The following is a 20,671-nucleotide window of genomic DNA, read 5'->3' as shown; positions in this document are numbered from 1 at the left end:
GGTTTCCATCACACACAGGGTTTGCAGTTTGGGTTAACAGCTCTCAGCATCCCCACCGGACACATGGGGACGCGGGCTCGGCCAGGTTGCACTGGCTCTGGCGAGGGGGCTGCGCCAGGCTGGCTGTTTTGCACACGCAGCCCTGCCAGGGGCCCTGGCCACAGGCTGCTTGGGGAAGTCCTGGCCCAGGCAAGCCCCGAGGGTGGATGCCGGGGAGGAGTTTTGCTGCTCGGGGAGTGGCTGCCCAGCCCCTTTCCTGGGCGGGTATTGAGGCTGAGAAGTTTATAGCAGCTCTGCCTTGCTTGCCAAAGATCCAGCTGCATTATGCTGCCCGGCTGCCTGTTGTGTCTGCTCGGGGGCTGCCTGCTCAGGGTAAGTTTCAGTTTCTTTTCCTGGGAAGTCAATGATGTTGCACCCAGCTGCAGAGCCCTGGTACGCAGAGCCCGGCTCCCATAGGGTACTCTGGGAGCTTGGCAGGGCTCTGAGCCAACTATGAGCCAACTCCCCTGCCTAGGCGGCGAGAGGACTGGCACCACTTCCCCTCCCTTGGTCCCTTCGCTGGCACTGGGCCCTTACTGGCAGAGCGAATGCCAAGCCTGGTGCCAGTCGAGGTCCGATGGGAGGAGGGTGTTCTTCGGCCTGGAGGGGGCCAGGGAGCTCCAGCAACAGACTGGGATGTGGCGGGCAAGATGCGGGGTTCCCTCTGGCTGGCTGGAATCACAGTTCCCTCGACATGAGCGATGGTGCCGGGAGTGCACAGGGTGGGATCCTGCCCTACATTGCTGGCCCCAGGCTCTGCCCAGGTTCCTTGTAAAGGACCTGCAATTCGTCCTCCATCCCTGCCCAGGAGCTGCCAGGGCTGCCAGGGTATACCCAGCTGTGTGGGGGACCCACTCCAGGGGTGTTTACAGGCTCTGCTCTTGGGGTGGGGGAGAGAGCCTTGAGGGGAGGGAAGGGCTGGCTTTAGGCTGATTCCTCCAAGTCCCCCAAATCAGGCCCCCTGCCTAAGATGGCCCCGCACCCTAAAGGAGAGTGCCTAACTTTTTAATTTTTACTCGCCCTGCAGCGGTCCGGGTCTTCGGTGGCACTTTGGCGGTGGTTCCTTCAGTGCCGCGGAAGACCTGGAGCGAGTGAAGGACCCGCTGCCGAAGACCCAGACCGCCGCTGGGTATTCGAATTGGGTCCCGCACTTCTTAAAGCTGGCCCTGGGGGAGAGCAGGGGAGGGGAGCGCGTATCCCCCATCCCTGCTCTCTCCCGTGTCCTGGGCTCGGGGAGCTGCCTGTGGTGAACCTGGGCTCACAGAATCGATGAGAGCCAAGGCTCCTGCTCTGGCCTGGCAGTTTGCTGGTTCCTCATTTTTGTGGCTGGGAATTTCCCTTCATCTGCTTTGATTTCCCTGCCCCCCACGACTCCACCCTGCTGTCTGGCACCCCAGGGGCTCCAGGTTTTGACTGGGATGTAGTAGGGACTGGGGAGGGAGGGCAGGGTCTGGAGTCCCTACTCCCTGTCCAAAGGGCCCAGCTGGAGCTGGGGCCAGGCTGCTGTCCTGCTCCCCTCTAGCCAGGCTGCTGGCTTCACTTTCACTTTCTTTCTGAAATAGGGGGTTGGAGCAACCACCAGAGACAGAGCAAGAGCTGAGCCCACACCCAGCCACTGCCCTGGTGCTGCTCCGGGACCCCGGCTCCGGTCAGGGCGCGTAGCTGTGGCATAGGGACATGAGGGGCAGGGCTGGATTGAGGGGGCAGGAGAGTTGGCCAGACCAAGGAGGCAGCTTTGGGTAACACAGAAGGTGCTGGGGGAAGGCTACAAGCTGTGAGTGTCCTGGAATGCAACAGGCACCAGCTCCAGGCCTGCAAGGGAGCAAAAGCAAACACCGGCCTGATGCAGTGGGGCAAAGACACCAGGGGTGCTCCCGAACCAGCTGAACACAGGCTGGGGCTGCCAGGTTCCAAGCAGAGGCTCCAGGGTTCCTCTCGCCAAACGTGGGGAGCGGCTGGGCCAGGCCTGCAGCGTGGGCCTGAATTAGGCATTGGGGGTGGGGGGAGAGACGCAGGGGCTAGGGTTGCCAATTTTGATTGGATGTATTCCTGGAGGTTTCAGCACAGGACATAATCTTTGATTAACAATTATTTTGTAATTCCTGGAGACTCCAGGGCAATCCTGGAGAGTTGGCAAACCAGGGGCCCAGCCCAGGCTGGGGGTTTGGGCCCCCTTCAGTTCCCCTTCCCAACACGGAGGCTGCTAGCGACATGGGATGTCAGAGTCTTTCTTCTCAATTCCCCTGTTTCTCAGAGAGCTCCCCGGGACAGCCAGGGCTCTGCCAGCATGCGCCCATTGGCCACTCCCGGGCACGAGCCCCGCTGCACCCTGTGAGCCACCCACGGCGCAGGGCTGGGGCTTGCTCTGTCACTGTCACAGGTGGGAGAAGAGGCTCCCCTGGGGCAGACTCTGGGAAGTCCCCAGAAGCACCAGGGCTGCCCCAGATCCGAGCCTACAGGCTCCTCCCTTCAACCCCCCATTACCTGGGAGGAAGGGGCAGTTGGGTCTGCTCTGTGCCCTGCCCCCCACCACAGGGGTTGAAGCTGGCAGCCCGTGGGCAGGGGCAGGCAGGAGAGGCGTTCCTGTCAGTGGTGCCCAGGCCTGCCCTCTTGGCACAGGCTGCAGCTGCCTGGCCAGGGCTCCGACTGCAGGCCTGGCAGCAGCCGAGAGGCACCGTGCTCACTAGCTGGGAGGTGAAACAGGAGAGAGAGCTGTGCCCCGGACACCACACCGGAACTGGTGGCATCCCACTTCAAGGGAGGCCTGGCACTGCGGAGGTGGCTGAACCCAGCTGTGCAACAGTCTGTGGTTAAAGTGGGTGTTGGTGAGAGTGCAGGGAACAGCGTCTGCGCAGTGCCTGGGATGCAGAGGCTAAGCAAGCTGCATGCAGGAGCAAGGAAGAACAGGGGATGGGGTGAGTCATGGAGCACGGACCCATCTGGCTGAGCTCACTGCTCTCTTCTATTCCAGCACTGGGCGTCTGGCAGCGACTTTAACTGCACCGCAAAGCAATATCAACACGATGACAGGTGCTGCAATCGCTGTGAGCCAGGTATGGAGCAGTGTCCCATCTCCGGGCAGCCCTGGCTGGGGCTAGGACCCGACTGTCGACCTCGCTCCCCTGGCGGAGCCGGAGTTTTGAGTCTTACCTCTTCCCTCCAGCACCTCCTGCTGGGAGAGGCTGGGTCTGGCAGTGCTGGGTACCTCTTGCAGGGTCTATTGCTTGTTCTTCTCTGACAGACTCCCGCCCGACTCGCAGCAAACCCTGCTGTTCTCTGTATTGCAGGACTCAAGCTGCTGTCTGACTGCACTGCCTCGCAGAACAGTGTGTGCGAGCCATGCGAGGAGAGACACTTCCAGTCCGGCTGGACCAGGGAGAAACACTGCACCCCCCACAAATCCTGCGATCACAGTAGGTGCCTTTGGGGGCGTTCATTCTTGGCGGGTGAAACCAGGCCTCCTGGCTAATGCTCAGGGGCTGCCGGGGTCCTTGCAGCCTGGTGCCCATCCCCTGCTCACTTGCCATCCTAGGCTCATCACCTGCTTGGCAGGAGGTGCTGCTGGCACCGACTCCCTGGAGTGCTGATCCCTTGTCTACGTTTGTCTCATCCCCTTTGCCCAGACGCTGGCCTTGAGACGAGGAGCCGCGGGGATGCCAAGCACAATGCCGAGTGCCAGTGCCAGCAGGGCATGTACTGCTCCAGCCCCGACTGCCAGACCTGTTTGAATATCACGGCCTGCAGGCCAGGTGAAGGAGTTGCTCGGAAAGGTGAGGTGATGCTCCGAGCCAGCCAGAGAGCTCCCTTCCTGGGGGCCAGGAATGGAGCTGATTCACCACTGTGCAGCCCAGGGATCACACCGCACCCCCCTCCCCCCGATCAGAGTCCCACCAAGGCTTCCCCTGCAAGGGGTGCCAGGGCCTTGTCCTCGTGATGGACACCCAGTGCTTCCTGGGGAGACACGCACAGGCTGCAATCACTCAGCTGCTCCAGCCTGGCACCTGCAACCCACCTTGCCTTCCCCTGGCATGACACTGACCTGCCCATTGCCCACTCTGCTCCATTCCAGCCGACAACCTTTCGGACACAACCTGCGAGCCGTGTAAACATGGCACTTTCTCCAGCATCTCCTCTGCCTCTGAGCCATGCCGCCCCTGGACAAGGTACAGACCCGACACTCCTGATTCAAAGGCAGCTGAGGCTGCGCCCACACCAGCCTTCTCTCTGCCACACAGCTCACACTTCTCACGCCAGCTCAGCTCCTGCTGCAGAGGGCATGGGGAGGGTGCACCACATGGGTGCACCAGCAGGTTACATGAGCCCTGGTAGGGCCTGGGTGGGGTGGCACAGGCTGTGAGAACAGGGCGGGGAAGCGGGCGCAGGGGCAAGCAGAGCACCCCAGCCATCCTGTCATCTCAGCTGCCACGCTCAACAGCTGCCTTCCTCCCCTTTGCCGTTCTCGCCACCTCTGGAGCTAGGCAGTGTGCAGCACACGGGTGAGTGGAGCCAGGCTGCAGCGCCCATCCCTTGGCCATGCACCCCGGAGAGCTCCCCTGCCAGCCTGGCGCTGCCCTGGCTGCACAGCAGAGACGCAAGGGCCAGAAGAACCTTAACCCTGACCCTGACCCCTGCAAAGCACCCCCATAACCACTGGGGGGGGGGAGCAGAGCTGACCTCTGCATGGCAACTCCATAACCACTAGGGAGGAGCAGAGCAGACCCCTGCATGGCACCCCCCATAACCACTGGGGAGGAGCAGAGCTGACCCCCTGCATGGCACCTGCATAACCACTGTGGGGGAGGGAGAAAGCTGAGCTGACCCCTGCATGGCACCCACCATAACCACTGGGGAGAAGCAGAGCTGACCCCTGCATGTCGCCCCCCATAACCACTGGGGGGGACCTTTGGGAACCTGACAGCTGGTCTTGCATTGAAGAGTCCACGGGCTGCGTGTCCCCCCATCTTTCGGAAAGCTGCTCCCAGGGTATTGACACTTTCTGCTTGAAATTTGCACCTTGTTTGCTGGCTGCGTTTGTCAGGTTACAGCTCCCCTGCAGCTGGATCTATCTCATCTGGCCTTGGTCTGCTAGCAGACATCACCCCACATAGGGCCTGAGAGCTGTGGCAGGCTCTCCTGGAGGCAGGTTTCCCAGCACCGAGTCAGTCTCCGAGCTCTTTGCCGAACCCTTCCCAATTGCTCACCCTCCGTGTTGAAGTGAGCCCCCCAGAGCTGGACGCCCTGCTGGAGAGGTGGGGTTACCTGTGAGCCCCATTGGAGCAGCCCAGGATCCCACGGCCTGTACCAGTAGCACCTTGCTGAGGTGCTCTGTGGGGCTCCCAGGCAGCCTGTTGTGCACGTCATGCTCCATGTGCCTGTGGCCCAGGGCCCAAAGGAGAGTGCCTGGGGCCAGGCATAGGGGCAGCTGCTGCAGCCTACAGGTATTTCCTGTCTCAGCAGCAGGCCAGTGGCAAACACCCACAGCTGGCAGCTGGCTGCGGGGAGATGCCTGAGGGAGGGCATCACACTCCCTTCCCTGCAACTTAGGCGGAGGGCAGAGCCAATCCCATGGTTGGGGGCACTGGCTGCCAGCTGGGCCCCTCTCTCCCTGCAGGGAGCTCCTCACATCCGCCTCTCAGCTCTGGCCTGGCTACTGGGTGCGAGTGCAGCTGCAGCCAGGGACTCGCTCTGGATTTACACTGTGGGAAGGGGCTTGGGGTCCTGCCCATCGAGATCCCTGGGGTCTGGTCTGTGCTGTTCACCCCACGCAGGGCCAGCTCCAGGCGCCAGCTTCCCAAGCAGGTGCTTGGGGCGGCCACTCCGGAGAGGAGCAGCAGGTCCAGGTATTCGGCGGAGGGTCCCTCACTCCCAGTCGGAGCAAAGGACCTCCCGCTGAATTGCCGCAGATCACGATCGCGTCTTTTTTTTTTTTTTTTTTGCGCGCACGCTGCTTGGAGCAGCAAAACTCCTGGAGCCGGCCCTGACCCCCGGCACTGCAGCGCACTGCCAGCGCACAGCTCTAGGCCTTTTTCACAGCAGCAGCTCTCCTCCCTGTGTGACATGCTTCCCCGGTGCCCGCATGCAGGGTGCTTTGCTGCCCTCCTGGCTCCGGGTATGAACCCAGCTCTGCCCCTCTCTGCAGCTGCGAGTCACTGGGGCTGGTGCTGAAGGTGCCTGGGACAAACCGCTTGGATGTGGCTTGTGGTAAGTGCCAAGCTGTCAGCATGCACAAGCTGTGCAGATCCCAGGTGGGTGATTTCTTGGATGGGAAGCTCCAGGGTGCCCGAGACCAGCCAGCATTGTGGCGAGGGGAACCTTGTGCCAGTCTGCCCCAGTACTCACCCTGGGTAAGGCGTGCGGCGCTGCTTCATCTGCTGCCTGTGGGTGGCACAGAACCGAGGTCCTGACCACATGTGACAGCTAACACTCTGCAGCTGGGCGAGTCCATTCTGCCTCCTTCCAGTCCCCGTCTCAGTGCTGTGCAGCTGTACAAAGCTGCCAGGTCCTCCCCAGAGTTGTCTGCATTTCACTAGTGGATGCATTGATCCCTGCAGACACAATGCAGTTTGCAAGGAGCTTCAGGCTCCCTTTGGATGAAGATACGGGGACCTTGCCGCTCCTGGTGGTGGTTGTGGGGGGTCTCCCCAGCAGTGGGCACTGTAGGTGGGGTGTGATTGAGAGGGGCTCAGTGTGGGGCGGAGGGTATTACGCTGAGCAGCCATCTCTCTTTTCTCTTGCCAGAGCCTGGCCGCAGCCGCTCCCCAGTGCTGATCTCCGTTATGGCCATTATTGCAGCCTCTCTTGTGGGGCTCATTCTCTTCTGCCTGTATCAAAAAGGTGAGCATGGGGGGCACCGGCTGGAGGAAGGAAGGGAGGGTTGGGTGGGTGTCTCCCTCCACTCCTGGGCTGGGCCAGGGCCTGGACACAGCAGGGTGTTCGTCCTCCACCGCTCACAGCCGAGCCCACCATTCTGCCAACCGGGAGCCTGCAGTTGTCCAGGCTCGAGGCATCACAGTTCAGCTTGTTCTGGGGAAAACCTCACGGTCCTGGGGCCCACTGCCATGGCAGTCTGCTGAAGCCAGACTGCCATGGCAGTGCCAGCCTGGCCCAGCTCCCCCCAGCAGGGCACCCTGCTGCTTTACCCACCCGCCAGCGTAGGCTGGGAGCTCTGGGAGGCTGAGTCAAGGCTCCAGCCATGGCTCTGGCCTGGAGCACCTTGGTCAGCAGGAGGCACAATGGCAGAGCCCAGATCAACGTGAGCACATGTTGACGCCATGCTGGGCCTGGCCGGGGCATTCCCCCTCTGCCATGGGGTGTCTGGGCTGGGCCTGGCCGGGGCACTCCTCCCCCCCAACCCCCATGGGGTGTCTGGGCTGGGCCTGGCCAGGGCACTCATCCCCCTCAGCTCCCATGGGGTGTCTGGGCTGGGCCTGGCCAGGGCACTCATCCCCCTCAGCTCCCATGGGGTGTCTGGGCTGGGCCTGGCCAGGGCACTCCCTGCCCCCACCCCCTGCTCCGCCATGGGGCGTCTACACTGGGCCTGGCCGGAGTCTCACTCTCCCCCTCTGTCCCCATTCCCTGTCTAGGTCTCCAGAAGCACCCAGAGAAGCAGGTACGTCACCCTGCGCCGCCCACACTCCCCGGGGCAGGAAAGCAGTTGCCGTGCGCCCGAGCAGAGTCAGGGACTTGGCCCCAAGCAGGGGGGTCTCCCTCCCAGCCCACAGGCACAGGCTGCACCTGGCTGCCTGCTTCCTGGGCAGGTGGCACCAGGTCCTGGGGTCACCTCTGCTCCCCGCTGGGGTGGGAGGGGCAGGGACGGGTCGGAGGGGAGGACAGATCAAGTGGAGAGCGAGATGCCCTGGGGTGGGAGCCCCTGGGCCCTGTCCCCATGGGGGCAAAAGGGGTGTTGCCCCAAGCCCTGCCCCGAGGGGACACCGCCCTGTGGTGGGGTGAGGACAGGGGCTGGGGCAGCGTCCGAGCATCTCCCCTGGAGATGGGGGTTGCGCCGGTAGAGGGCAGGCCTCGGTTATCCCACAGCAGCCCAGCAGGGGGCAGCAGGAGCCCGAGGAGAGGCATAGGTCTCCCCTGGCCCCACGCCGTGCCAGCTCGAGGGGCTGCGGCAGGACCCCCCCTAACCTCACCTTCCCCCACCTGGCAGGGCCCGGAGCGGCTGGATCCCGCGGAGATTGTGGTGCTGGCGCCGCCCCAGCAGCCAGCCGCGGTGGGGTGCGAGGAGCATGACGAGCGCCAAGACTTCCCCGTCCAGGAGACCCTGCTGGGGCGCCAGCCCGTGGCACAGGAGGATGGCAAGGAGAGCCGCATCTCGGAGCAGGAGAGGCTGTGAGGTCCTGTCGTGGGGAGCATCTGCCTTGTCCAGCACACACAGCCAGGGCTGACCTCCTCCGCCCGGCACACAGCAGGGGGCTGTGCCATGGGGCAACCCGGCGCCCTCCTCCCTGCCCTGGCTCGGCCCCGGGCAGGGGCGCTGGTGGGGGGCAGTGAGACGAGGCCCAGCACAGTCAGGAGCAGAGCATTCAGGGGTGTACAGAAAGTGGGGTGGAGCAGTGACTCTCACCCTTTTCCGACTCCTGTACCCTTCAGGGGCTGATTTGTCTTGCGTACCCCCAAGTTCCACCTCACGTAAAAATGACTTGCTTGCAAAATCAGACATAGAAACCCCAAAGCGTCACAGCCACTGGAGCTGAACAATGGCTGAGTTTCTCATTGGCACCATGTCGTTCTAAAATAAAGCGATTGGAATACGAATCTTGTGCTTACATTTCAGCGTATACAGACTGAGCTGCACAACAGGTCATTGTCGCTCTGAAATTTTAGTTTGTTCTGACTTCGCTAGTGCTGTGTATGGAGCCTGTTGTAAACCTAGGCAAATCTCTCGCTCAGGTGATGTACCCCTGGAAGAGCTCTGCGTAGCCCATGTCCCCTGGTTGAGAACCACTGGTGTAGGGGGTGCTGCTGCGGGCAGTGGCGGGGCAGCACCCTGTGCACAGAGCTGGCCCAGCACGCAGCACTGCTCACAGCTGTTGATTCCTCTATCCACATGTGACTACAGCGGGTACGTCTACACTCCGGGATTATTCCGATTTTACATAAACCGGTTTTATAAAACAGATTGTATAAAGTCGAGTGCACGTGGCCACACTAAGCACATTAATTCGGCGGTGTGCGTCCATGGTCCAAGGCTAGCGTCGATTTCCGGAGCGTTGCACTGTGGGTAGCTATTCTGTAGCTATCCCATAGTTCCTACAGTCTCCCCCGCCCCTTAGAATTCTGGGTTGAGATCCCAGTGCCTGATGGGGCAAAAATCATTGTCGCGGGTGGTTCTGGGTAAATGTCGTCAGTCATTCCTTCCTCTGGGAAAGCAACGGCAGACAATCATTTCGCGCCCTTTCCCCCTGGATTGCCCTGGCAGACGCCATAGCACGGCAACCATGGAGCCCGTTCAGCTTTTTTTTTTTTTTTTTTTTTTTTTTTTTACAGTTACCGTATGTGTACTGGATGCCACGGACAGAGGCGATACTCCAGCGCTACACAGCAGCATTCATTTGCTTTTGCACGATAGCAGAGATGGTTACCAGTCGTTCTGTACTGTCTGCTGCCAGTGTAATTTGGCAATGAGATGACGGTTATCTGTCCTTCTGTGCTGTCTGCTGCTATCATGGGTGCCCCTGGCTGAGATCGGCCGGGGGCGCAAAGGCAAAACTGGGAATGACTCCCCGAGTCAATCCCTCCTTTATGGTTTCTAAAAATAGAGTCAGTCCTGCCTAGAATATGGGGCAAATGTACTAGAGAAGCAGTGTATCAGAGAGCACAGCTGCTCCGTGTCAGATCCCGCAGAAATGATGAGCTACATGCCATTCGGGGGGGTGCCCCTGCAACAACCCCACTCATTGCTTCCCTCCTCCCCAACCCTCCTGGGCTACCATTGCAGGGTCCCCCCCATTTGTGTGATGAAGTAATAAAGAAAGCAGGAACAACAAACAGTGACTTGTTAGTGACATAAAATGAGGGGGAGGCAGCCTCCTGGTGCTATGATAGTCCAGGCAGGACACTAAGCAGTGCAGGGGAGAGGAGCCCAGCATCCTGCTGCTATGATAGTCCAGGCAGGACAGAATCTTTTCTTTACACAGGAAAGGGAGGGGGCTGATGGAGCTCAGCCCCCAGTTGCTATGATGAAGACGGTTACCAGCCGTTCTGTACCATCTACTGGGAATGACTGGGAGTCATCCCTATTTTCACCCAGGCGCCCACAGCCGGCCTCACCTGAGGCCAGCCAGGAGCACTCACGGTTCATAAGGAGGACGGTTACCAGTCCTACTGCACCATCTGCCACCGGGGAGGGGATAGGAGCGGATGCTGCTCTTCACTGCTGCAGCATCGGGTCTACCACCAGCATTCAGTAGACATAGGGTGACACTGAAAAAAGTCAGGAAACGATTTCTTTCCCTTTTCTTTCACGTGGTAGGGGGAGGGGTACATTGATGAGCTATTCCCTGAACCACACCGGACAATGTGTTTGAACCTACAGGCACTGGGAGCTCAGCCAAGAATGCAAATACTTTTCGGAGACTGCTGGGGACTGTGGGATAACTGGAGTCCTCAGTACCCCCTCCCTCCCTCCATGAGCGTCCGTTTGAGTCTCTGGCTTCCCGTTACGCTTGTCACGCAGCACTGTGTAGCCTGTAGATTTTTTTTTCAAACGCTTTGGCATTTCGTCTTCTATAACGGAGCTGTGATAGAACAGATTTGTATCCCCATACAGCAATCAGATTCCGTATCTCCCGTACAGTCCATGCTGGAGCTCTTTTTGGATTTGGGACTGCATCGCCACCCGTGCTGATCAGAGTTCCACGCTGGGCAAACAGGAAATGAAAATCAAAATTTCGCAGGGCTTTTCCTGTTTACCTGGCCACTGCATCCGAGCTGAGATTGCTGTCCAGAGCGGTCACAGTGGTGCACTGTGGGATACTGCCCGGAGGCCAATACCGTCTGTGACGAACTGGGAAAGTTCTTAATGTTTTTGTCTGAATACTGTATTGGTGCCTCAGTGTCCCCATGGCAGTTCTTAAGTATCTGGCAGAGCAATGGCCAGTGCACCTAAATGCCTGACACTCTGTCTCCTAGCAACTGATGGCCTGGGCCCCTCCTCTGCAAAGGTGCCAGCTGAAGGTGTTGGAGACAAAGGAATCAGGTGACCTCCTGGCCCGGAAAAGGGGCTGAGCAGAGAGGAGGGGCTGAGGGAGGGGTTGTTAGTCTGGAGCTGGCTGGGGTCGAGGGTGGAGGGCAGACCTGAGGGTCTGGCTCACTGCCCCCCAGAATGGATCCAGCCGAGGGGTCCGGTTCGCTGTATCTACAAGCTCTGTTTTAGACCCTGTTCCTGTCATCAAATAAACCTCTGTTTTACTGGCTGGCTGAGAGTCACGTCTGACTGCAAAGTGGGGGTGCAGAACCCGGTGGCTTCCCCAGGACCCCGCTGGGGTGGACTCGCTGTGGGAAGCACATGGAGGGGCAGAGGATGCTGAATGCTCCAAGGAGAGACCCAGGAGGTGAAGCTGTGTGAGCTTCTTGCCCTGAACAAGTCTGCTCCAAGAGAGAGGAGGCTCCCCAAAGTCCTGACTGGCTTGGTGGGGAGCAGTTCCAGAGCATCGCCTGGTGACTCCGTGACAACTGGTGGCAGCGGCGGGACGTACTGCACCCCGTGAATGGCGCTGCTTGCAGTAAGTGACTGGGGAGCAGTAAAACAAAGGAGGGATAATGAGGACCAGGCGTGCTGAAGGCTCAGAGAGGGACGGTTTCAGGGGGCAGTTAACCTCTGGGAGTGTGTGACCAGCGAGAAGGGCTGTTGGAGTAACGGGGTCCCCCTGAGGACTGCAGCGAGCAGTCTCAGGGGCGGAGAAGCTTGCCGCTTGACCCTGGGAGAGAGAAGGATTTTGCAGTAGCAGGGTTCCCCTGGGGATTGCAGGAGCAGTCCCAGGGGCGGAGGAGTCTGCAGCTCGACCCTGGCAAAGAGGTGGTGATCACGAGAAGGGCTGGCACACCAGGGGTTCTTCCTGGAAACCATGGGGGAGCCAAGAGCACACAGGCCTGTGAGTCCAGAGCCACTTGGGAACGGTGAAGTGATGGCCTATCACCATCTCCTTGAGAAGGACATTGTGATCCTGTGCACAAAGAGAGGGTTACGTATGGGGAGATTCACCAAGGCACAGTTAATCGTGCAGTTGAAGGAGAAGCACCGCTCTGAGGAGCAGATTCCTGGCCCAGATGGGGCTACAAGAGGATCTGAGAGCAGCTGGAGCATCAGCCAGGCATCCCCGGGAGTCTGGTCCCCAATCAGACGAGGGTCTTCACGATTGGGTTCCCCATCAGGAGATTGGAGACGGATGGGATGGGAGCAGAGCCCGAAAGAGCGAGAGGACTGTGAGAGAAAGCAAGAGCCCGAGGAAAAGCTGCATGAGAAGCAGCAGCAGCGTGGATTGGTGATGGTGGAGCAGAGAGACATATGGGGTTGCCCAGGGGTCAGTGAGGAAACATGCCTGCAGGGGCGAGACCCTGGGACAGAGAGAACTGTGGTGGTGCAGCCCCAGATGCTGAGGGACTGTGGAACCTGGGTGAAGTTCCCTGGGGTGAAGCCCCTCGCCCTGCCTATGGCCCAGATCCCTGTGCAGACCCAGGAGGGGTCGGGCTGGCTGGTACTTGGGGTTCTCCAGGATATCGGCTGGGAGGCCCTGTTGGGGGGTGACTGTCTTCCCATGGGACAGGATCCAGGCCCCGCTCCTGTAACGGCGGAGGGTTTAAATTCAAATCCAGGGAACCAATTGGCTAGGATGGAAATGGTCAGTGAAAATGCAAATAACCTGGCTGGCAGGGGGGAGGGGCTGCTGGGCTCAGGATACCTGCCTACCTGTAACCAGCCCCCTGGGGCTGAGTGGGAGGGAGAGATGCTCCCCGCCCCCCTGCACACCGGAGAGGGGGCTCATACTGGCTCTGATGCTGTGACCAGAGCAGAGAGCTCGCTGCCTGTCCCCACTGGGACAGCAAGGGCAGCGCTGAGCACGGGGGGAGCTGAGACCCCAGCTGAGTGGGGGGACACCCGGGCATGGCAGGTCAGCTGCCAAACAGGTTTGCCTGGTCCAGACATGCTGCTGGGAAGTGATTACACAGCAGGGAGGGAGCTACCAGGGACAGGGCTCAGGGGGGCTGTGACCCCAGGCCCAGCCAGCGAGAGGGAGCAGGTCCCACTCCCTGCCCCAGCTGCTGAATCCCAGACTGAGCTGCAGAGGGATCCCTCTTTGGAGAAGCTGAGGGAACTTGCTGGCCACAGCGCTGCAAACCCCCTTGGGGAAGGCTGCAGGGACAGAGTCCTGCAAGAGAAGGGATTCCTGTACCGGGAATGGGCTCCCCAAGGGGAAGTAGAACTGGGGGGAATCGGGAGGCAGCTGGTGGTGCTCCAGGAATGCACAGGGCTCTTCCCATTTGGGCTGCTGGATGGGAGGAGAGTGAGGGGACCCCTGGACCTGAAGAGGGAGGATTGGATGGAGAAGGGGGAAGACCCCCAGGGGGATCTCTTCCCTGAGGTGGGAGCCAATCTCCCCATCAGGTGTTCCCCATTCAAAGTCATTGGAAAAGCAACCCAGATCCTGGAGAGAGAGGTCAGAAACATCCTGGCTTTAAATGGGATCCAGCCGTTTTACAGCCCATGGGCCTCACCCATGGGGCTGATCCCCAAGGGAGACAGAAAGGCCTGGTTTTATGGGGGCTATCAGAAGCTTAAAGCCATCACAGAGTCCGATGCCCACATCTTTAGCCAGACCTGGGAGGAACAGGTGTCCCAGGTGAAGAGGAGGCTGGGCTGCCTCAAGGAGGTGGGACTGACATTAAAAGCTGGAAAGTGCAAGGGGGGACGGCAGAGGTGTTGTATCTGGGCCACAAAGTGGGAAGCGGCTGCCCAAGCCCAGAGCTGGCCAAGGCCAAGATGGGGGCTCTTAACCAAGAGAGCCCGAATCACAGACCGGAGGGCTGGGAAAAGACCCAATCCCAGCTTGAACCCCAGGGGTACTGGGGTGGCAAAAGGGTTCAAGCTGCATAAACCTTCCCACATGCGGCCTGCAAGTGCCATCAAGCACACCTGACCTAAGGGAGGGCGTGAAACTGGACTGTCCTGGTGTAACTCACACCAAGGAATGGGAGAGATGCTGGGGCATCCATGGGAACCTTGGTGGGTTCGAACTTCCCCAGGTCACTGGCTGTAGTGACCTCGCTCAGTTCGGTCTCGAAGGGGGGAGAGATGTGACGAACTGGGAAAGTTCTTAATGTTTTTGTCTGAATACTGTATTGGTGCCTCAGTGTCCCCATGGCAGTTCTTAAGTATCTGGCAGAGCAATGGCCAGTGCACCTAAATGCCTGACACTCTGTCTCCTAGCAACTGATGGCCTGGGCCCCTCCTCTGCAAAGGTGCCAGCTGAAGGTGTTGGAGACAAAGGAATCAGGTGACCTCCTGGCCCGGAAAAGGGGCTGAGCAGAGAGGAGGGGCTGAGGGAGGGGTTGTTAGTCTGGAGCTGGCTGGGGTCGAGGGTGGAGGGCAGACCTGAGGGTCTGGCTCACTGCCCCCCAGAATGGATCCAGCCGAGGGGTCCGGTTCGCTGTATCTACAAGCTCTGTTTTAGACCCTGTTCCTGTCATCAAATAAACCTCTGTTTTACTGGCTGGCTGAGAGTCACGTCTGACTGCAAAGTGGGGGTGCAGAACCCGGTGGCTTCCCCAGGACCCCGCTGGGGTGGACTCGCTGTGGGAAGCACATGGAGGGGCAGAGGATGCTGAATGCTCCAAGGAGAGACCCAGGAGGTGAAGCTGTGTGAGCTTCTTGCCCTGAACAAGTCTGCTCCAAGAGAGAGGAGGCTCCCCAAAGTCCTGACTGGCTTGGTGGGGAGCAGTTCCAGAGCATCGCCTGGTGACTCCGTGACACCGTCGATTTGCGGCCACATTAACCCTAATCCGATATGGTAATACCGATTTTAGCGCTACTCCTCTCGTTGGGGAGGAGTACAGAAACCGATTTAAAGAGCCCTTTATATCGATATAAAGGGCCTCGTAGTGTGGACAGGTGCACCGTTAAATCGGTTTAACACTGCTAAAATCGGTTTAAACGCGTAGTGTAGACCAGGCCAGCCTTTGCACTCCCATTCTGTGCTTACAGCCTTCCTGCTATGAGGGGCTTTAACTGAGGTGCATGAGGGCCGTGGGCCTGGCATGCACTGAGAGCGGGTGAGACAGGACGTTGGCAGGGATGGCGGAGAGGGGGCTCAGCATGCAGAGAGGATGAGCAGGTGGCTCACTCCACCCCTCTCAGTGCACCCCCATGCTTGACACCTGCCTCTGTTCCAGCAGCACTCACTTTAGTTAAATCCACAGTCTCATGGCTCCACATGCACACACCCCCAGCTGTGTGCACACACACACAGACACACCCCGTGCACGTACACCTGTTGGTATACACATGCTCACTCACTCCATGCACGTGCACAATGTACCACCATGCAGACATGTGTGCTGATACTGGCGTGCATGCATGCCAGGTGCTTGGCTCTCCGCACTGCTGCCCCCCAGCTGGGCCGAGCCCCCCTTCCCCACCCCCCATGGAGCCAACCTTCAGAGGAGCCAGTATATTTACAGCCGACAGGTTGACATTTCTGTGGTTATTGCTCCTCTCCTCCTCACTCTGCTGTTGCCGTTACAATGGAAACAATTATGCTCAATTATTCTCCACCACACCATTGACAAAAAGCTGGTATTTAAACGATAATTATCCTCACAGTGTGTGAGCGCGGTGGCCCACTGCCGGTGTTAGGGTCTCCTTCAGTCTCTCCTTGGGAGTCTGCTCAGCCCATTAGCAGACCTGCTGCCCAGCTCGCGGAGCTGGAGCCAGGAGCAGAGCTCCCCATGCCAGGATATGAGCATGCCCTGCTGTTCTCTGGATCCAGGCAGGATAGATTGGGGGCCTACACCCCTCCCCAGCTGAACAGATCGACACTCACAGCATTCAGCCCCTGCTTCATGCCCCTGGGGCCCCTGACTGTTCTGAGGCCACTCCTGGAGTTGCTCAGCATGAGACAGGACTTGCAGGGTCCAGTGTGGCTCTGTCAGGAGCAGCGGCTGCCCCAGGAATGACAGCTGCCCAACGCCAGGAGGCAAAGGGCACCAGACTATGTAGGGAGGAGGCACTGTAGGTGAGAGGGGCCTGAGCAGCCTGGGTACGGGGCTGGCAGGAGCCTGTGTCCCAGCCCAGCCCTGGAGACTAGAGGGACTTTGGGGACCCATTACAGGAAGGAAACCCTCCAGCAGTGCCCCACACTCCCCCGGTCCCCATTCCCCAGAGCCATACTGGGTGTTACTGGCTGCCTCCCCAGCTCCAGCGGCTGGGGAGCTGCCCCCAGACTGTCCCTGCATGACGGGGCAGGGCCCAGGGTGTGGGGCTGGATCGGGGAGGTGGTGTGCTCCCCATCATTTGCAGGATGTGTTTAGAAAAGCCGAGTCTGGAGGTGATGCAGGCTGGCCCCACTGGGGAGATGGGGTGTCAAGGCCCTGCTGGTGGCTGTGCCTTGGGGGAGGGGGGAAATTGCCCCAGCTGGCCCTTGCCAGAAGAGACCTGTGGCTCCTGCCAAGCGCAGGCTGTGAGGAGCCGCCTGTGCAGCTGGGCCAGAGCCCTGCTGAGGGTGCCCTGCTTACAGCTGCCTGCCTGCCGGGAGAGCATGTCCCGACTGAGGGCGCTGCAGGCAGAGCCTGAGGTGCCCGGTGCTTAGCCGAGGCCCTGTGCCAGAAGGCGTCTAATGGAGTCCCGGCTCCCTGCCTCCCTGGCTGGAGGCCCAAGTTAGCGGGGAAGAGGCCGGAGCACATAACCTGGCTGAGCCCGAGTGTGCACAATACAAGAGAGGCCATAAATCACAGCGCCAGAAGCAGCTGGAACATGGAACAACTTGGACGGTAAAGGCAGCGGCATATTATTTAATGCCCCTCTTAAAACCTAATGTGAGGTGTAATAAGGGAGATAAAAGCCTGTTGGCAGCTTTCCTAGTTTGAAGGGGTAACCCATGTACTGCTCTCCACATGACTCCCCCAGGCCAGCAGCCCAGTGCCCGGGGGGGTGGGACACAGGACTGCCGTCGGGGGCACGCTGCCCATCTAGGCTCTCACCTGGTGCAAGGCAGCAGGCAGGTCCCAGCAGCACAGCTGACGTCTTGCTGGGGCAGCAGGCAGGATCCAGCCAGGGGGCTGGGCAGCAGGCACAAACATGGCCTGGACTCAGGGAAGAAAATGACAAATTCAACACTGCCCCAAGAACAGCCTTTCGCCCCTCTGTCTCTATCCCCTGCGCCATGTGGAGCCCCCCTTCTAACACAGCCAGCCACACCCCTCGCCCTGGAAGCTCACACGCTGACCAGCAGTCAGGATGCCTGGGTGCTGGTCCCACCCTGCTACCAGGCTCGTGACCTCGGGGGAGTGTCTGCCCCTCTGAGGTCAGTGTCTTGGCCTGTGAAGGGGAAGGACATTCTCCATCTGGGAGCTTGCCCTAGGCTGGGATGGCGAATTAATTCGTAGCAGTACCCACTCCCTGCCTGGCCCCAGGATTGACACCTGGCCCCTCCTTGTCCACTGCAGCCAGCTGGGCGTCTGCGCTCCTGGGGAGCATCACTCGGATCCTGCTGGCACAAGCCTGTGGGTGTGACAGGTCATGTGGCCTCAAGGAGGGCATGGCTAGAGGAGGGCAGCCAATCCGGCGCTCTGGCGTTACTCAAAAGGACAGGCAGCAGGCGTTCTCCTTCCATCCCGGCTGGGGCACTAGCAGACTGGGGTAGAGACACTGGGGGTGCTGCGGCTGGGGGGCTGGAGGGCAGTGTAGCTGGTGTGACAGGCCCTGCTTTCCACATGTGGTTCGTGTCCTCTCTACTCCGTCCATCCCAGTGAATTTCACCCCAGGTGCCAGGCTGGCTTGCAACAGATTGGTACAGCACTGAACAGCTGTTGGGACTGGGCTGGGGTCAGACTGGTGACCCTGGGGTGAAAGGTCAGCCCCCCTGTTCTCACTACCTAGGAGACTATCTGTTAACGGTGGCACCGGGACTGCCCCGAGGAACTCTCAGGTTGGACTGACGCAGCTGGCAGGTCTTGCAAGGGTTGGCGTTTTTCTGAAAGCTCCAGCTTCTGGAGTCAGGTGATCACAGAGAGCCTGAGCTTCTGTGTCAAGAAACAGTAAGCTCCTGCCCCCTTGTTTGCGGCGAGAAGCCAGAGTCCAGGCCCCTAGTAACTCCAAAGGCTCTGCCACCCATAGATCAGGGGAACACTTGGCCCCTAGTGCCCCTGGCCAGGCCAACAGGCCAGGGGCTGGGAAGGACCAGGGCTCTTGCCTGTGCGAGCCATGCAGGAGATCACCCAAGAGACAGCATCAGAGACAGGGGAGTTGTGTCTGTGGTCAGGCCCCTCTCCTGCTGCTGAGGGAAGGAGGGTGGCAGCCTCCTAGTGTAGCTGAAGGAGCCAGGCAGGGAGAAAGGGACCAACTCCAGGAATGAGAAAATGCAGCGTCCCTGTTTACTCCACTGAGCTGGTCGGCAGGGCCCTGCTCCCCCACTGCTGTCTGAGCAGCTTGTGCCCACCTTGCCCCATCTCTCCTCAGGCACGGTGTGTTTAATACCCGCTCCCGCGTGTCAGACATGTGCCATCTCATTAGCACGTCTGTCCCCTGAAGTGAGAAGGGAGCGCGCAGGAGACCTAATTGAATGTAACTAATTATTCACTCTGCAGCCGTTCAGTTTAAATGGGATTGTGAGGGACAGAATTACTCATTCTGAAATGGGGAAAGAAAGAGAAAACAAATAGAGGGGATTGCGGAGCTGCAGCTCCCGCTCTCCCCAGAATACCAATTACCGGATAAAGTGATTGTATAAATCTTTACTGAGCGAACGAACTGTACCAGTCACTTACTTCTGTCCTGCTGTTATTAGGAAGCAATGAAAAATGATTCCTCGTTCCTGTGTAGTTAAAGGCTCCCAGGCCCCGTCACTCAGCTCCTGCTCCGGGCAGCGCTGCCGGGAGCCCAGAGCGAGGGTGGGCAATGGAGGGTGGGCAGGGCAGACCCTGACTGCTCAGTGAAAAGCAATGGCACAAAACTGGCTGAGAACTGTAATGGCCCAGCTGAGCAGCAGCCCCAGAAAGGGGGAGTGGGAGGTGCCCCCGGGCCTTCCTGCAGTGCCGGCACATCGCAGGAAGCCACCGTGGCTTCTCCCCAAAGTGACATGCTGGGAAGCGCAGTCGCTGGCCCCAGATTGGAGCAGCTCAGAGTAGCCTGCAGAGATGTAGCCACAGGAACTGGCATGGGGCTGGAGGGGCTCAGCTCTCCACCGGGCACCATGCAGCACTCAGGCTGAGAGCACACGCCACATCAGGTCCCTGCTGACCGCTGGGGCCAAGCCAAGGTTTTACCCCCTCCCCTGGACGAGCATGCTGTAACAAAGTGGGACTGTTCTTAATATTTCTTCTTATACTGTGTGGGTGCCTCAGTTTCCCTTTGCATTTCTTAAGTCTCCAGTGTGCATAAATGGCCGACACTCTGTCTCCTGGCAACAAATGGCCAGGGCCCTTCCCTGGTCAGGTGACCTCCTGGCCCGGGAAAGAGACTAAGGCCAGAGAGGAGGGGCTGGAGGAGGTTTCAGTTTGGGGCTGACTGGGGACGGGAAGTGAGGGCAGATGGGGTTGTCTGGCTCACTGGCCCCCAGAATGGACGTGGCTGAGGGGTCCGGTTCGCTGTATCTACAAGCTCTGTTTCAGACCCTGTTCCTGTCATCTAATAAACCTCTGTTTTACTGGCTGGCTGAGAGTCACGTCTGACTGCAAAGTGGGGGTGCAGAACCCGGTGGCTTCCCCAGGACCCCGCTGGGGTGGACTCGCTGTGGGAAGCGCACGGAGGGGCAGAGGATGCTGAATGCTCCAAGGAGAGACCCAGGAGGTGAAGCCGTGTGAGCTTCTTACCCTGAACAAGTCTGCTCCAAGGGAGAGGAGGCTCCCCAGAGTCCTGACTGGCTCTGTGGGGAACAATTCCAGAGCATCGCCCGGGGACTCCGTGACACATGCCACCCCCTCCCCTCCCAGGAGACCTGGGCCTCTATAGCAGCCACACTCCACAGCGAGCACAAACCTGCTGGCCCACGGAGATCACTCAGCAGCCAGCCCACATATGAGGAACACATGGCCAGGAGAGCCAGAGCCAGCAAAAGCCTCCACATACCCACGCCTGCACCAGGAGAGATGCACCAGGGAACAACGCCCAGCGCTGGCTGCCTGGGGGGAGGGTTGTCACCCTCTATCACCTCCAGCCCAGCGGTCCATGGATCCAGGGTCCCCCTGCCCAGGGAGGTCTCCCGTCTCCAGCTATCACTTGTCACTGGGCAGGGACCCATGTCCCACTCCCTCCTGCCCAGCACCCTGTCCTACACTGCACTCTCCCTAGCACACGAGTCTCCCTGCGCTCCCCTATCCGGCTACCCCAGAGTGCCCCAGCAGAGGCAAGGGCCCACCCAGCTCTGCGTCTTAGGGAAAAAGCAGAGAAACCCTGACAGTCAGCCACCGGAGT

The 20,671-nt window shown here is 59.8% G+C and overlaps 1 protein-coding gene across 2 annotated transcripts; it reads left to right on the top strand.

The window, feature by feature from the left end:
* The first annotated feature begins 267 nt into the window (after window positions 1-267).
* CD40 (CD40 molecule) lies at window positions 268-8,802 on the top strand. Of its 2 annotated transcripts, XM_030533499.1 has the most exons (9): window positions 268-372; window positions 3,011-3,092; window positions 3,327-3,452; window positions 3,663-3,809; window positions 4,109-4,202; window positions 6,179-6,240; window positions 6,778-6,873; window positions 7,623-7,648; window positions 8,195-8,802. In XM_030533499.1, exons 1-9 carry the CDS (start codon window positions 325-327, stop codon window positions 8,378-8,380), a joined length of 867 nt encoding a protein of 288 aa, XP_030389359.1. In that variant the 5' UTR covers window positions 268-324; the 3' UTR covers window positions 8,381-8,802. The 2 variants fall into 2 exon arrangements, with proteins under 2 accessions (XP_030389359.1, XP_030389360.1); XM_030533500.1 differs by lacking the exons at window positions 7,623-7,648; window positions 8,195-8,802 and having other exon boundaries at window positions 5,997-6,240; window positions 6,778-6,862.
* Window positions 8,803-20,671: the final 11,869 nt, after the last annotated feature.

Source organism: Gopherus evgoodei, chromosome 14 (genome assembly GCF_007399415.2).
Source record: "Gopherus evgoodei ecotype Sinaloan lineage chromosome 14, rGopEvg1_v1.p, whole genome shotgun sequence".
Classification (NCBI taxonomy): Eukaryota; Metazoa; Chordata; order Testudines; family Testudinidae; genus Gopherus; species Gopherus evgoodei.
Note: the sequence above shows the minus strand (reverse complement) of the source record. Positions and strands in the feature narration are given on the sequence as shown.

Excerpts from the sequence above, each read along its gene's own strand:
- CD40 (XM_030533499.1), top strand. The coding sequence starts at position 325 with ATGCTGCCCGGCTGCCTGTTGTGTCTGCTCGGGGGCTGCCTGCTCAGG. Across the intron at positions 6,241-6,777 it reads CCGCTTGGATGTGGCTTGTG|AGCCTGGCCGCAGCCGCTCC; the intron begins GTAAGTGCCAAG and ends TTCTCTTGCCAG. Across the intron at positions 7,649-8,194 it reads AGAAGCACCCAGAGAAGCAG|GGCCCGGAGCGGCTGGATCC; the intron begins GTACGTCACCCT and ends CCCACCTGGCAG.